This window comes from Diadema setosum, chromosome 13, assembly GCF_964275005.1.
Source record: "Diadema setosum chromosome 13, eeDiaSeto1, whole genome shotgun sequence".
NCBI lineage: Eukaryota > Metazoa > Echinodermata > Echinoidea > Diadematoida > Diadematidae > Diadema > Diadema setosum.
This window is the reverse complement of record NC_092697.1, coordinates 5,036,691-5,052,107: the sequence shown is the minus strand read 5'-3', so window position 1 is coordinate 5,052,107 and position 15,417 is coordinate 5,036,691. Positions and strand designations below refer to the sequence as shown.

The 15,417-nt window shown below is 37.0% G+C and overlaps 1 protein-coding gene across 1 annotated transcript in view; it reads left to right on the top strand.

Moving 5' to 3' along the window:
• The window catches only part of LOC140237112 (angiopoietin-1 receptor-like), a 29,120-nt gene extending 16,697 nt beyond the window's left edge, over nucleotides 1-12,423 (top strand). Inside the window, exons 9-11 of the mRNA XM_072317051.1 lie at nucleotides 9,468-9,709; nucleotides 11,239-11,305; nucleotides 12,398-12,423. Of these exons, the coding sequence (XP_072173152.1) occupies nucleotides 9,468-9,709; nucleotides 11,239-11,305; nucleotides 12,398-12,423 (335 nt within the window). The remainder of the gene's footprint in view (nucleotides 1-9,467; nucleotides 9,710-11,238; nucleotides 11,306-12,397) is intronic.
• The last annotated feature ends 2,994 nt before the right edge of the window (nucleotides 12,424-15,417 follow it).

Here is a 15,417-nt window from a genome sequence, read left to right as displayed (position 1 = left end):
ATTTTAATACGTAAAAATCACGGTTCTCACCTTTTCAAAATAAAAATAACATTACGCCAATTTGAATGAACATGTTTGGAATTTGACTGCCCATACGCGAAATTGAATGACTGAAATACCATTTTCCGCCAGTGCTGGCGAATTTGAATGACTGAAGAGCACGTGCCAATTTGAATGCCCGTTTTACGAATTCGAAAGGCACATGTGCGAATTTCATTGACCGAAATGCTAAATTGAACGAACAAGTTGCAATTTTGAATGACAGAATGTGCAGTGACGAGGATTTTCGCTAAATTGAATGAACGTTTTATCAAATGGACTGACAAAAGTGCGAAATTGGCCGGGAAAACCTATAATATGCAAAGGTAATAAAATGGTAAAGACAGAGCAAAACAAGAACACAAACTTGAAACTCCAATTAAAACAAGTGGTTCTCTGAGTAGAGTATGTCTTTCTACTGAATTTTATTCTTTTATCGAACTTGAAAATTTAAAGTACCAATAACCATTGATAACTATGTATAATGTTTATATATTATGTGAATAAACAAAGAAGTACATTGTTTATATGTACCTTTCTCTCTCTCTCTCTCTATATATATATATATATAGATATATCATATATATATATATATGAATTTGTGTTAGTGTGTACGTGTGTGAGGGTGTACAAATTTCTTACCTCTTCATGCGCTATAGTACGACGGCTCAAAACTGTATCTTACCCCCTATGTTCTGGTCATAGAGCCATTTTCTGCACCAGTCATCAGCAACGTTCAATCCGGTCTACGACAGCTCACTGTAAGATGGCAGGTAAGGGACAGACCTGCATGGTGGGCACCAAATCTGCCTGGCACCTTGATTACCTGTCCATAGATTTGTGCGGAAAATTTGTGCACATTTTACTTATTGAAACAGACAATGACAGAATGGTTAAATGACATTTACTCTCACAATGATGATAAAAGTCGGCATAAATTTACTGTCATATCTTTTTCTCTTCTGTCTGGCTGTATAAGCGAGATATCATATATATTGTGATACACACATGTATATATATATATATATATATATATATATATATATATATGTATGTGTGTGTGTGTCTATGCATATATATATATATATATATATATATATGTATATGTATACATGTATATGTATATGTATACATGGTATATGTAAAGGCCCTATATATATGAAGAGTTTGTTTGCAAAAACCGATAAGTCCGTTTTTGAAGATTTTGAAGTACGGTCTCTGTCATAAAGTACAAAATAATACCTTTTAAATTATATATTGGTCACTACATATAAAGGTACATTTTTGAAGTTATGGTCAAAAGAAGCAAAAATTTTATTATTCTCCTTATTTTTCTTGACCTTTAATCGCAAATATCTCCGTTTGACAAATATGGACTTATCGGTTTTTGCAAACAAACTCTTCATATATATATATATATATATATATATATATATATATATATAGTTATATATACATATATATATCAACACTTGAGAAAGGGCGGCGAGACGCTCGAAAATTGTGTGCAAAAATAAACCGTTGGTGAATACAGCATGAACTTTGTTCCAGTTTTGTTACTTATATATACAGTCAAACCTGCCTTAGCGGCCACCTGTCTATAGCGACCACCTGTCTATAGCGGCCACTGAAAAATCCCCCGAGAGAAAAGCCCTGTTAAAGACCCTGTGTATAGCGACCACCTGTCTAACTTTTTTTTTTCTGCTTTGTAGCCGTGCGGACAACATTCAGTGATTGCCATCGCTGTATTCATCCCTCATGTAGTGATAATAATGCACTAGTGTAAAGCTTTCTTCGCGACAAAACACATACTACTGTGCAACAATTTCATATACACCGGCATGGTTAAATGCATGAAACACACGGTGTGCGCATACGTACACACAAACATGTAGGCTACATGTAAGGATACAACGATGATACACTGTACATGTGCATGTAAGCAATGCGCACAAAGTTGGATTACCTGTCTACAACGGCCATTTTTTCCGTTTCCCTTGGATGGCCGCTATAGACAGGTTATATATATATATATATATATAATGGTATTATTATCCGCGTGTTGGAATAAGAGCATGAAGACGATGAAGACAAACAAGTTGACATAATGCATTAGAATCCAACTAAATCCAAATAAATGAAGTTGGATTCTAATGCATTATGTCAACTTGTTTGTCTTCATCGTCTTTATATATATATATATATATATATATATATATACGTAATTAATGTAATGTAATGTATTATTGCACATCGGTCAGAATATGTTACGCACCAAGTAAAAAAGTTAATTCTGTAGAATTTGTTAACTGCGCCAAATTCCAAAAAGTTTAAACTGGTCCACATCAAATATTCAGGTGGAGTCTCATCCTTTTTATTTTCTCTATTTCAATTCCTCCTATTACTTCTGTTTATCTTCGTGTAAATTTTGCACTTTATACATTTTCTTCTCTTTTTTGCTTTATCCTTCCTTTTTCTTACTTCTCTTCTCCGTTCCCTTATTTTACTCTCATTCTCCAACACCGTTCTATATTTTCTATCTCTCTCTTTCCTATCAGTCGTTCCTGTCCCTTACTAATTCAGGTCATACAATAGAATTGCACTTTGTTAAGTCTCTAAGAAATTGAAATGAATGGTGTGTGTATTATGTTGTTACAGTCTTGGTTAATCAAGAGCATGTTATATCATATCATTAAATCTTCAGTACATTAAATTATGCTGAGTTCCCCCGTTAGATCTGCCATTTCTGCACTTTTCAAAAACCTCCCCAGCCTTATCGTTGTTATTGAATAGACATATGCTATACCTCTTGTACCTTTTATCGCAACAATTCTGTATGTACTGAACATAATACTGAAACATTCCACATAATTTTAAACATTTAACTTGTAGTCAGAATAAAATCCACAATGAATTCACTGTTTCTTGTGATGTTCAAATTATGATGGCTAGAGATCAATGTCTTGAAAGAAGATATAAAACTACGTCTATAGTGCTTATTTTCCACGGGAGCTTTTAGGTAAAACTTCGGTTTATTAGGCCAAAAAAAAAAAAATGGTTTGTTTGCCCTTCGCGACCGACCGAAAATCACGGAAATTTCGGGTCGCGGTTTTTTTTTTTTTTTTGCTCTTTCAAGTTCATTTTTTTCCACAAATTTCATCTTCTACAAATTTGTGAATGGTTTTAAACCCAAAATTTATCCATTTTAAGCTAGAGAAAGAATTAAAAAAAGTCTAAAAATGTTTGTTTTTTTCATCTCATCGACCCGTCGTAATTGTGTTCGGGCCGCGCGGGTCCACAGGCTACCGTTTTATAGCATGCATTGCATGCTACAATGTAGCTACCTTTTTGGCTCACATGCGTGCACGCGCACGAAATCCAATCAATGCATGTATAGGGCTGCACACTGGCGACCAGTGGACTGTTATTCGCGCTAGCTTGCGCATTGGCGCTGCTCACGCACTGCCATGCTATGCAATACATGCAAAGCATGTACAGTGTAACTGCTTTTCGTTTGCTTGCGATCGGCGGTCACATGCCAGACAAGAAGCATTGATAGAATTAGAAGCGCACGCATTTTTGGGTCATTTTACTCACGATCCGATCTCGGCTTCGCAGCAGCGTGGCAGTTGACATGTTAGAACTAATTTACTTGTGTCGATTTTTAGAAAAGTAAAAACATATTCGATATTCAGCGATACAGTAAATGGATCTGATTGCATTCAGTTTCATTTTACACAGTCATTTCACAAATGAATATTTTCATTCGTTCAGAATGATCTCACAATGAAGATAGGCGCAAAAAGGATCACGAAATCGGCCCTTCCGTGACTTTTTAAGAACGCATGCACAAAATGTGAAGAGATAATACTAAGGAGAAAAAAAAAATCATGAAATCATCGCAGTCCCGCTTACATATTTGAGGTAGAAATCGTCCCAAAAATGATCATGATTTCGGCCGGCCGCGTCGTACACCTTTCAAAAGCTCATGTACGAAATGCGAAGAGATTATAGAGGAGAAAAAAAAAAATAAAGGACACATTTGGTACGTGCATCATAAAAGATTACAGCCGAATAAAAATTCATGAAATCAACGCAATCCCGTTGAGATTTGAGGAAATGATAGGCGCAAAAAGGATCTTGAATTCAGTCCTGCATGCCGTGTTGGTTATCAAAACGCATGCACAAATGCGACGAGATTATCGGGAGAAAAATAAAAAACACATTTTTACCCTTCATTACAAAAGATTACATCCGAAGTAATTAATGAAATCGCCACAAACCCGCTGATATTTGATGTAGAAATAGGTGCTAAAAGGATAGTAAATTCGGCCGTGTCGTATACGCATGTACGAAATGCGAAGAGATTATAGGGAGAAAAATACAGGACACATTTTCAACCCCTTTTGGCCCGTGCATCATACGTAAAGATTACAGCCGAATAACGTAATTCATAAAATCATCGCAATCCCGTTGAAGTTTGAGGAAACAATAGGCGCAAAAAGAATCATGATTTTTGGCCGTGTCGTATATCTTTTAAGAACGCATTTACGGAATGCGAAGAGATTGTGGGGAGAAAAATAAAGAACGCATTTTCAACCATTCTAGCTGGTGCGTGCATCACAAAAGATTACATCCGAAGTAATTTATGAAATCGTCACAGTCCCGCTGATATTTGAGGTAGAAATAGGCGCAAAAAAGTATCATGAATTCGGCCGTATGGTACATCTTTTCAGAACGCACTTACGAAATTCGAAGAGTTTATCGGGAAAAATAAAGGACGCATTTTCAACCCCTTTTGGCGCGTGCATCGTAAAATATTACAGCCGAAGTAATTTATGAAATCGTCACAATCCCGCTAATATTTGAGGTGGAAATGGGCGCAAAAAGGATTGCGAATTCGGCCCTGCATGTCGTGTACCTTTCAAGAACGCATGCACAAATGCGAAGAGATTATCGGGAGAAAAATAAAGAACCCCTTGTATCGCGTGCATCAGAAAATATCACAGCTAAAATAATTCATTAAATCATCGCAATCCAACTGACCACCAAGAGCAGGTTACGCAGCAAGTTCGTGCGCTGATGTTTAGAAAAAGTCACAAACACATTTGATACAGTCTGATTTTGTTCATTATTTTACACTAATTCACCGCAAACAAACATTCTAATTTTTTCCTGTCTTTATTTTTAAATTTCTTGTGCAATAAATGATGCAAGTTTTAAAAAAATATATTAATCCGTAAAATGTACATGGGGGGGGGGGTACATCCATTAAAAAGAAGAAAAAACTTTTGCAAGTCATTTAATGTTTTTTATGTTGTCATTGTTGACCGTTAAATCTTCTGTTCGGACCTGTAAAAAATGGTAAAACGGGACATTTACCGGTCCGACAGAGACAGGTCGGACCTGCAGAAACAATGGGTTAGTGTGCAGCCCTTCACAAGATGGCTACTTTTGCAGCATCCGTTACCAGCTGTCATGGCACCAAAACTGTTTGGAGTTCAGTTGCCAGCATCTCACTGGAAGGTACTTTTTTGGAGCTGTTTGCAAAATTTAACAAAGATGAACGTTATAAGTGTTTGTCAGTGAGTGTTTCTGCCTCGCGTACCGGGCCCTGGCAAGACGTAAATTTGAATGAATCTCTTGGAGTTTTGAGTGCATTGACATGGAAAAAAGGGTACCCTGTATTAAAAAAAAAAAAAAAAAAAAAAAAAACCGACCTACCGACCCTCTTGGGTTTTGACAATTAAGGGCAAACAAACATTTTTTTTTTTTTTTGGCCTTATTAGCATGCCTTCCATGCTGAGGGAATTGATATTGTGCATCTAGATATCGTATAGTGATGTCTGATTTTGCTTCTTGGATAGAGGAAACATTAGGTAAAAACCCGCTGCAGTGACTTGTAATTGGATTTGTATATGAAATGTACCCTTTACAAGCGTCATGCATATCTGGGATATTATAGTATAATGTATATATATATATTATAATTCATACAGGGATATATAATGTATATATATATGTACATATATATATATATATATATATATATATATATATATATATATATATATATATATATGTATTATATATATGATACAGTGTGTGTGTACATGTTGGCAAAAGAAAAAGACGTAAAACGATTTATTTTCCAGTGGAATTAACAATATCCTGCAGAAGGAAGTTTGAGCAGAGTTGCCCATGCCAGGATATCATGATGAGGGGAACCTTAATATATCAAGAAAGTTTACAATTAATGCGATGAAGTAGCAGAAGGAAATGACACAATATTTTTTTCACTATTGTTATTTTTGGGTGATTTTTCATAGTGACGATATGGGTTTATTGATATGTTTCTTAGAAATTTGACAGGAAAAACCCTTTGCAATGGGATGTTATCCAAAATAACAGTTCTGTGTAGTTTATTAGATATTTGCTGTTCTTCAGTTAATAAGAATTTAAAAAGAGATAGAGGTATGAATGCTCGGATTACCAAGCAGCAACAAATTATGTTACCAGACTAGTTAAATTTTAAGTAGATTTATTTCATTTCCAAGAAACAAATAATTAGGCATACAATAATATGTTCATATATACAGATGTCAAGAAATCAGTACAAAAATGCGATGAAACATAACATGTGATAAAGACACAGGTAAAAGATCAACAAAGATACAAATAAATGTTATATCATTATGGTAAAGGCAGAAACAAAATTGCTGGAAATGGAGGGGACTGCTAAAAAGCAGAGCTTGTATTATGCAGTCCCCTCATGAAAAAGAAAAAAAATGGGAAAAAATCAAATTGCCAAAAAAAAGGCAATTTGCCTAAGTGATACAAAAAAGACAGAGTAATACACACATACATGCACACACGAGGACGCACATTAACAAACACAAGACGGCTCTCTTGTAAAGGAAGAAATGATGAGAGGATAGAGTGATTAGTGAGGAAGGTATAGTAAGTCCGAGGTGGACGATAAAGGGGGGGGGGGAGGTTGAGGAGTAGGAAATGGGGGTCATAACCAGGGCACTGGAGGCACAAAAGGCTCGGGCTCGCCGAGATACAAAAAAAAAAATAAAATCAAACAGGGGGCAACAATTTTTAAAGTCAAAGTATTAAAAAAAGAGTATAACTTACTATGTTGCATACGAATTTTTGAAATAATCCTTTAACTTTAAAGACAAGGTATGAAAACTTAATGCTTCTTTTATATAGTTATCAAGAGAATTCCAGAATTTTGGTCCAGAAAAGGAGAATAAAGATATTCTATAAGTTGTTCATCTATTTTTCTCAGTATTCTCTGGTCGACGTAATCATCAGATTGTGTGAGTTATTGAGACGCAACGTAGGAACTACAAGTGAATCTATAATTATGAGCATTAATGTAATAGCAGTGGTGTACGTCAGATCCAATTAGACTCCATCAAAGATCAGCTATTGCTGCTGAACTTGGATTATCTAGCCATCTTCTCTTATTAAAAATGAAACAAACAAAAAGCAGTGATGCATGGAACTTATAGGGGGTTACGTTAGCTTTAGGACGACAAGGATAAAAGGATCCGAAAAATGTTGCTATTTGGAATGACTTGGGAAAGGGTTCAAAAAGGGCTTGTTATCATTATTATCGATTTTTTTTTCGTGTTTTCCCTAGCTGTTCACATCATATTTGTGTTTTTTTTTCTTTAAACTACCAGCGTATAAATACAACCGCCGCGAATTGCCGAAGTGGCATATTGTCATACACGATCTGTTACCGGCTCTCAACGGGGACATATAATCGAGAAACTTGTTCGTCCTTTGACGGGGATGAAGAGGAAGCGACTCTCACGGACCTTCAGCCGTACAGTTCGTATACCATTGATATCAGAGGGCATAACGAGCATGACCGAAGCGACAGAAGCACCCCTAGCATCGGGCGAACACAGGAAGAAAGTAAAGCCATGTTTTATAACGCCCTCAATTTTTTAGTTTCACAATTATGTTCTTGATGGCTTGATTGTGTATATTTCGGGTTTATTATTCTTTTCCGAGTGTGCATCGCAAAACGAATTTAGCGCCATTTTCAAACATTGTGCAGTATCTAATGCCCCAGTCACATACCACATCCCGGATCACCCAGGACGTATCCGGGGAGATCGGGGAGAGATCGGTGTTGACGCCTTGGACGTCCTTGGACATGCGTGTATGTCCGTGTAGATCTGGGGACATCCGGGAGGGGAACACGGCAACTTTTGGAGGTCAAAAACATCCGGGATTGCCGTGTTGGTAGAGCAATCCGGGGTGGTCCATGTGGCTGCCGTGTAGCTGCCGTGTTGATCCGTATAGATGCCGCGCTCTTCCGGCCTTATCCGTGTAACTGCCGGGTTGATACCGTGCGTACAGTCATACCAACGCTCGTCGACACTCCATCGAGATCGAAATTATATCCCGGATCTCCCCAAATCTCCCCGGATCACCATGTAGATCCGTGAGCATTCGTGTTTATATGTGACTGGGGCATTAAGTCGATCATCAGACAGAGCAAAATAATACTAATAAAATAAAAACTTGTGATTTGCTTATAACATTACAAGGAATATCCATGACGTTATGATTAAAGAATATATATTTATATTCTTTGTTTCAAGAGATTTAGTATCAAAAATTGACATGAATTGAGTTCACTCGTGTCTTGACCAAACTTCATTTGTTTCGGCAATTTTTCCATGAGATACGGCAGAACAAGAATGTGTATACTTCGTATAAGATATAAGCTGTATACACTGCACATTCAATGCAAGGATATACCATAATAAGAATATTTTTCCTGGCAAAAGAAAGAACAGATCGCTGAATACCAGAATTGACAAAGTATGACAACGATGGTGAAGTTACAACCCTTATATGCTAGTCTATCTAAAAAATAAAAAATAAAAAAAAAGGAAAGAAGAAGAAAGAACAAAAACCCGCACTTCTCCGTAGCAAGGAGTACAATGATGCCATTGACACCATTCTTATCATGGTAATCCTTGCATTTAACATGCAGTGTATACACAAATTATTGTTTGTCTGTAGTTATCTTTCGACATTAGAAATACACATCTTCATTTGCTGTATACCTTATGGAAAAGTTGCCGAAACAAAATGAGGCGTTTGGCCACGAAATCGGGCTATTTCAAACGCCCTCAAGTCATGGAGCGGCTGCTTGCTTCGACAATCGTGAGTGAAGCGGGCTGTGGAGCTTACGTCGATTTCGATTTCTGCCGTACAAACGAATCGCTTTGTCTGCTGGAGCAAGAAGGTCGTTGACAACAACAACAACAACAACAGCAACAAAAATCCAGGGTGCATAAACAAAGGAAGAAATCCCAAGAGCAAGTAAATAAAAAACTGTGTTTTGAAGCATTAACCATGGTAATTCATGTGACCATGCCTTACCTCGACAGTCGCACCACCACCTTCCCGCCTCTTCATCATTGACAAAAATGCGACCACGATCAGGCTTACGTGGTCTATAGCATCGCCGTCTTACCGCAACGGAAATGTCACCGGTTACGAAGTTCGGTACGATCTTCAAGACTCGGAATCGAGTGAAGTAGTGAGTAAGGTCGTTATCGTAAGGTCTCAGGACTTCGTAACGGATTACTCGCTCACTGATCTGCCATCAGAAAGAAATCTGACAATAATGGTAAGCTGAGTTACTTCTTCAGTATTACAATGTTGTTTATTATGGTTCATGTTTCATTTAGTATCTTTCCCTCTCTGTTCTTGACATCTTATTTCCATATTCATCTATCCATCGACCGTGATTAACCGATTAAGGAAAACATCGCCGTAAGCAATTGGTAAATAGGCCCTGAAGGAAGACCACTGAGGTAGTTGTTTCTTTTATTATATAGCAGGGCCCTCTACCAGAGGGCCCTGCTATATAATAATAGCAGGGCCCTGTGGTAGAGCAGTGGCAACACTGGAGAGGCTACCCTGGGTAAATAAGACCTTATTACTATTATTATCATTATTATTATTATTTAAATACCTGCCCGAAGATTCTCAAAACTGAGTAGTTGAAAATATATTCCCTTCATAGATAGGTTAACTAGCTCCGTTAGACTTTTATGATTCAAATGAATCCTCATCTACTCCATGCATGAAAGCAATGGGTGATTTCAAGTTCGGTGCTGGTGCTAGTGCTAGTGCTAGCCCCCAAATAACAGCGTTAAATCGACCTCCAACACCGACGGTCAGATTAACGAGGCGATACCGATCAAAATTATCGATCACCAGCACCATAAGGGTGTTGGATCACAGCACCGCGAGCTCCGCGGAAATTGCGCGACGAAATAAGTGATGGCGCATAGTTAAAGTCATATATAAGAAGATGTAGCCAAAACTGCTTAGTTTTAGACACGTAACGAGGAAGACTGATTAAATGCCACAAATTTCATCCCTTCTTTAAAACACAATTATCTTTATTTTGCTCCCAGGCTCAGATTTCTATGGCCATGTCTGGAGTGTTCGTGTTCTTTACGTGGGCGACCATTGCATTAGCATAGACTTTGCACGTAAAACGTGCATCTCTTATGGAATTGAATACGGGTCTCGCACGGCAACGCTAACACCAGCACCGAACTTGCAATGAAGAAAATAATACTAGTAATACCTAGGGGCTAGTGTTAGCCAATGGGGGAAAAGCACGTAAATCGCTAATACAGACGGCGGAGCTCGGTTTAGCAGACGACATTCAACACCGAGCCCAGCACCAGCAACCGGAAATACGTCATATTTTCTTTTAGGTCAACTCCCAACACCGACGTGATTTCAAGTTCGGTTTTATCGCCGGTGCTAGTGCTGAGCTAGCACTAGCACTAGCACTAGCACCGAACTTGAAATCACCCAATCAGTAACTTAGAGTAATTGATGATAAACTGTTGGTTGGATTTTTCCTCTCTCTCTCTCCGATTCAAGTATATTATATACCATAAAGATAAAAGCCGCCAAAGATGACATTTGCACAATGTGTAATGTAGTAGTATTCAAAGTGTGTATGGACCACAAACGTTGATATCAATAACCCCCTCAAAAAAAAAGATACATTTTCAAAAAGTTAACTAGATAGGACTCTGAAAACTGTTTGTTCATACAATATCAAATAAATCACGTACGTAATGATTTCTACGTGTATATGGTATTTGAATGTTATTTTTGTTCTTGCTTCAGGTCAGAATTGTGAACGGGGTCGGCAAGAGTAAATGGTCGGAACCACGGAATACGTCGACATTCGCTGGTGAGAATGAAACTCGTGCATAATTATTTGCACAACCAAATTCCAGAGTAAAACGTCATATTCTAGCGCCTCGTTCAAAACTAGGCCTATTCTACTCTACTAAGCCAACATTTTAAATGTGTGTTTCAAGTGATATAAACAACAAAGCATTTCATACATTAACTACTACTCAATTAGATTTAAGCAAAATGTATTTCAAAAGCTCTTTCAAAAACAGACAGCACAACAGAACTTCACAAAATAGAGGGGAAAGGGAAACGAACAAACAAATAGTACAATGCATAACCCCAAACTTGCAGCGGATGTGGTGTGTGTGTGGGGGGGGGGGGGACAGGGGGGAGGGGGCTAGCAAATACCTTTTTCCTGTTAAGGCTGGTAACCGTTAAGACAACATTTATATAAAATGCATCATTACATGCTGAAAAATGGATATATTTACAGATTGGCTTTGTTTCAATGTTATCGATAATGAGTTTCTGCCTTATAAATAACAGGGCCGGCGCAGCCCCCACACTTTCTGTGCACCATACAAAGGAATACATAAGGTGTCACCACTTTGGGCCCCCACACTTTTTTCAACCCGGAAGTACGTAAGTGGCACTGAAAAAGAAATAGATCGAGATCTTGAAGTATGGCGGGCGGTAAATAACACCCGGAAATGGGAGGGGAGAGAATGAGCCGAGGACCTTTTGAAAACACTGCGCCGGCCCTGAATAATATCAAAATTCTAGAGAAATCATATTGGAATGACACATACAATTTACTACGAGACAGGATTGAATACGTATTGATACTTTAAAAGTCATCATTCAAAATGTTAAAGACCTTTTAGATATGATTATATTGTTTATTGTGTATTCTTGTTTTTCTTCTCTTTTTCTGCCTCAAACCTCCGAGGATCGTTGTCTACGTTCCATAGTCCTGTCTGTTTTTTTACCTCTTTGTCACGCTATCATAGTCTTGTTTTCTGTCGTGACGTCAAGTCAGTTTTTTTCCCCATAAGTAGTCATGTTTCTGTCCCAGTGTTGCCTTCTGTTAATCAGTTTGTTTGCTTATGTTTTGTGTGTAACTGTTTGCCCGTCTGTCTCTCAGTGGGCTCCCAAACCTGTGCCGCTTAGTTGCTGTTTCAATCAAACTTTGCATCGTTTTTGTTTTAATCAAAGAGGGGCCCACACTCTACAAGCTTCACATGAGCTTTGTCTTTTTAGTGGGTCCCTCCGTTTTTTCACACAATCCATACTGACAATTATTTCACTTTCGTTACTTCAGCAACCATTGTAATATATCCCAACTCCAAGTTTCAATTATTAACTTCTTTGTACAAATTTACATGCACTGTTTCTGTTACTAAAGAAAGTGAGATTTATGTATATATATCATTCTATTGTGAAAAACGAATTAAATTTGAACTAAACGGAATTGAACATAAAAGATGAATTATAATTTACTAAATGTGAGAAAATCAAACTAATACAAAAATCAACTAAAACTCGTAAACAAGCGTTGAAAACGCAAAGGGGAATCGAATATTTCGCCCAAAGGACGGATTCCCCTAAGGATACCTGGTTTTCACATGGAAATTCCCCCTTTGCCCCAAATTATAAATATACACACACACACATATATATATATATATATATATATATATATATATATATAATATTTCAATGCTCGACACTTCCTTTTTTTTTTCTTGGTGTCCCCTTTAATTGTGTCACAAGAATCCTCAACCTCTTTTTTTTTTGTTTTTTTTTTTTAGATGGTGGTGGTGAGCGAGAATGACATTTGCTTGCCCGAAAATAAGGACAAACTATTTGATGAAACATTAAATAAAATAATATGAAATCATGATATTTATGTGAAAAATGGCTGGTATAATGAAGGGCGTCAAAACAACGTACTGTGCAAAAAAAAAAAATCACAATGAATGTAAATGCTTGACAATGCAAAGCAGGGACACATTTAGAACTCAAAGTGCTGTCCTGCTAGGTTTCAAGAAAATCAAAGATTCTCCGTATATAATTGTTGAAATTTATCACAAATATCGTACCAATAGGTAGTGTACATCAGGGCTCAAATCAAGTTCATCCGTTTCATTCTTTCTTTCTTTCTCTCTTTCTTTCTTTCTTTTTCTACAGGTGAAGTCGTCTCACCCCAGCCCATCAAATATACATCTCTCCTGTCTATTCTGTTTGTATGTTTAATAGCTGTGGTAGTTGTTGCAAAGCGGTACGTGTCAGAAGTCCTGCACTTTAATTTTACATTATATATCTCATGTCTCTCTCTCCCTCTCTCTCTCTCTCTCTCTCTGTTATTAAAATAATAAAATAAAATAAAGTAACGTATATCAAAGCCGGGCAAAAAGTACTTGCAGATCTATCGCTTCTGACGAACGTCTCCTACGTTTTAACTGATCTAGTCTATCGTGTATAGAATCACTTGATGATACACAACAGGTAAAAACAAAACTGTAGATATACTAAATATTACAATATAGAGAGCAGGGGACGAGTATTATGATTGAATCGTCCGATCTTTCTTTGGTTGTCGTAAATTATGCATTTCAATAGCAATTACGCTTGTTTACTTGAGGACTTTACCCTCTCATGTTTTATTCGCCTTTATCTGCCTTTGTTCTTTAGGAGAAAGACATTGAAACAGGAACACAACTTAAATCGGCAAACAGATCTTACCACCATTGAACAAACGGGTGAGATAACATTTTTTTTCTAATCTCAATTATCGGGGACGACGAAGATTATCGTTCGATTTTTTTCAAGATTCTCATTGCCCCTTCACATCCTATCCAAAGTTTGTGTGTGCGTGTGTGTATGTGTGTCTGTGTGTATGTGTTCCAATAAATAGAGAGTGTACACCACATAAGCTATGACAAAATGGAGTCTTTTTATTTGGCCAAGAGAACATTAGGAGTTTTGTCAATTTTTATGTCGCTTTTCTTTTACCGATGTAACCTTTTGAACAAAGTAAGGTGGAAGCACCATAAACATTTATATATGTTATTGCTTGTAGCTTGACGTTACCAACTGGTAGTTTAGTAATGTTTCCGGTGTTGTGTTCCTTTAAAAGTACTAGTAGCGCAAATAACAATGTTGTTTTTCAAACCACCTGTGCCACACATTTGGATCAAAAACATATTTAATTGATATCACTATACAGACACGAAAGATATCAGAAAACTCTGACGATACCACAAGGTGATAGTGTAATGTATAGACAATGCTTTATGCTTATCAATAGTTTCATTACTCAAATAATGATGACTGATATAGTAATAATACGAAAAAATTGTAAACAATAATAATAATAATGGAGGTAATTGTCATTATTATTATCATTAAGACCACTGTTTTTCCATTTTCAACCTCTCCCTTAAAGCGCGTAGAGACGCTGGGTAGTGATATATGAGCTATATAAGCACTGTAGTATATAAACGTATAGTATGTCCCCGAAATATTACAATCAGGTTTTCGCATTGATAACACCGATTATGATTAAACTGTCTAAATGCTATTTCAGGATCTCAAAAAATAGCATTTAAGTCTTATTTTGCAGAAAACCCTATTCAGTTTGGTTAAGCAGTCACAGAGAAATGTGAATTGTTGTAAAGCATGTCATGAGTCTGATTCTTCCAAGCATAGCACTTGGATGCTCTTGTGTGTGAACACAATAGACAGAACTTGGAGGGAAGAGATTCCTGACATGCTCTACAAAATTCGTCATTTCTCTTTGACCACTGAAGCAAATCGAATGGAGTTTTCTGCATGGGGTGGGCAATGAGTAATAGTTTCGTATCTTGAGATTGCATTTGGATTTATTCACTTTTTCTAAAGTTATCACTGTGGAGAGTCCTGTTGTATTTTCTTTGGACATACGGTATATATATATATATATATATATATATATATATATATCTTTTGTGATCCGAGTCCTCTCGAATCTCCTTTTGATATTTTTTTTAATCTCTTTCTGCCATTTCCTTTTTTATTCAGAGCCAATCTTAAGTATCAACTCTTCTCTTATTTTGAAACATCTTTCATTTCAAGACGATATGGCTGTAATTTCAGTCAGGTCACTCATGCGTGATGACATCA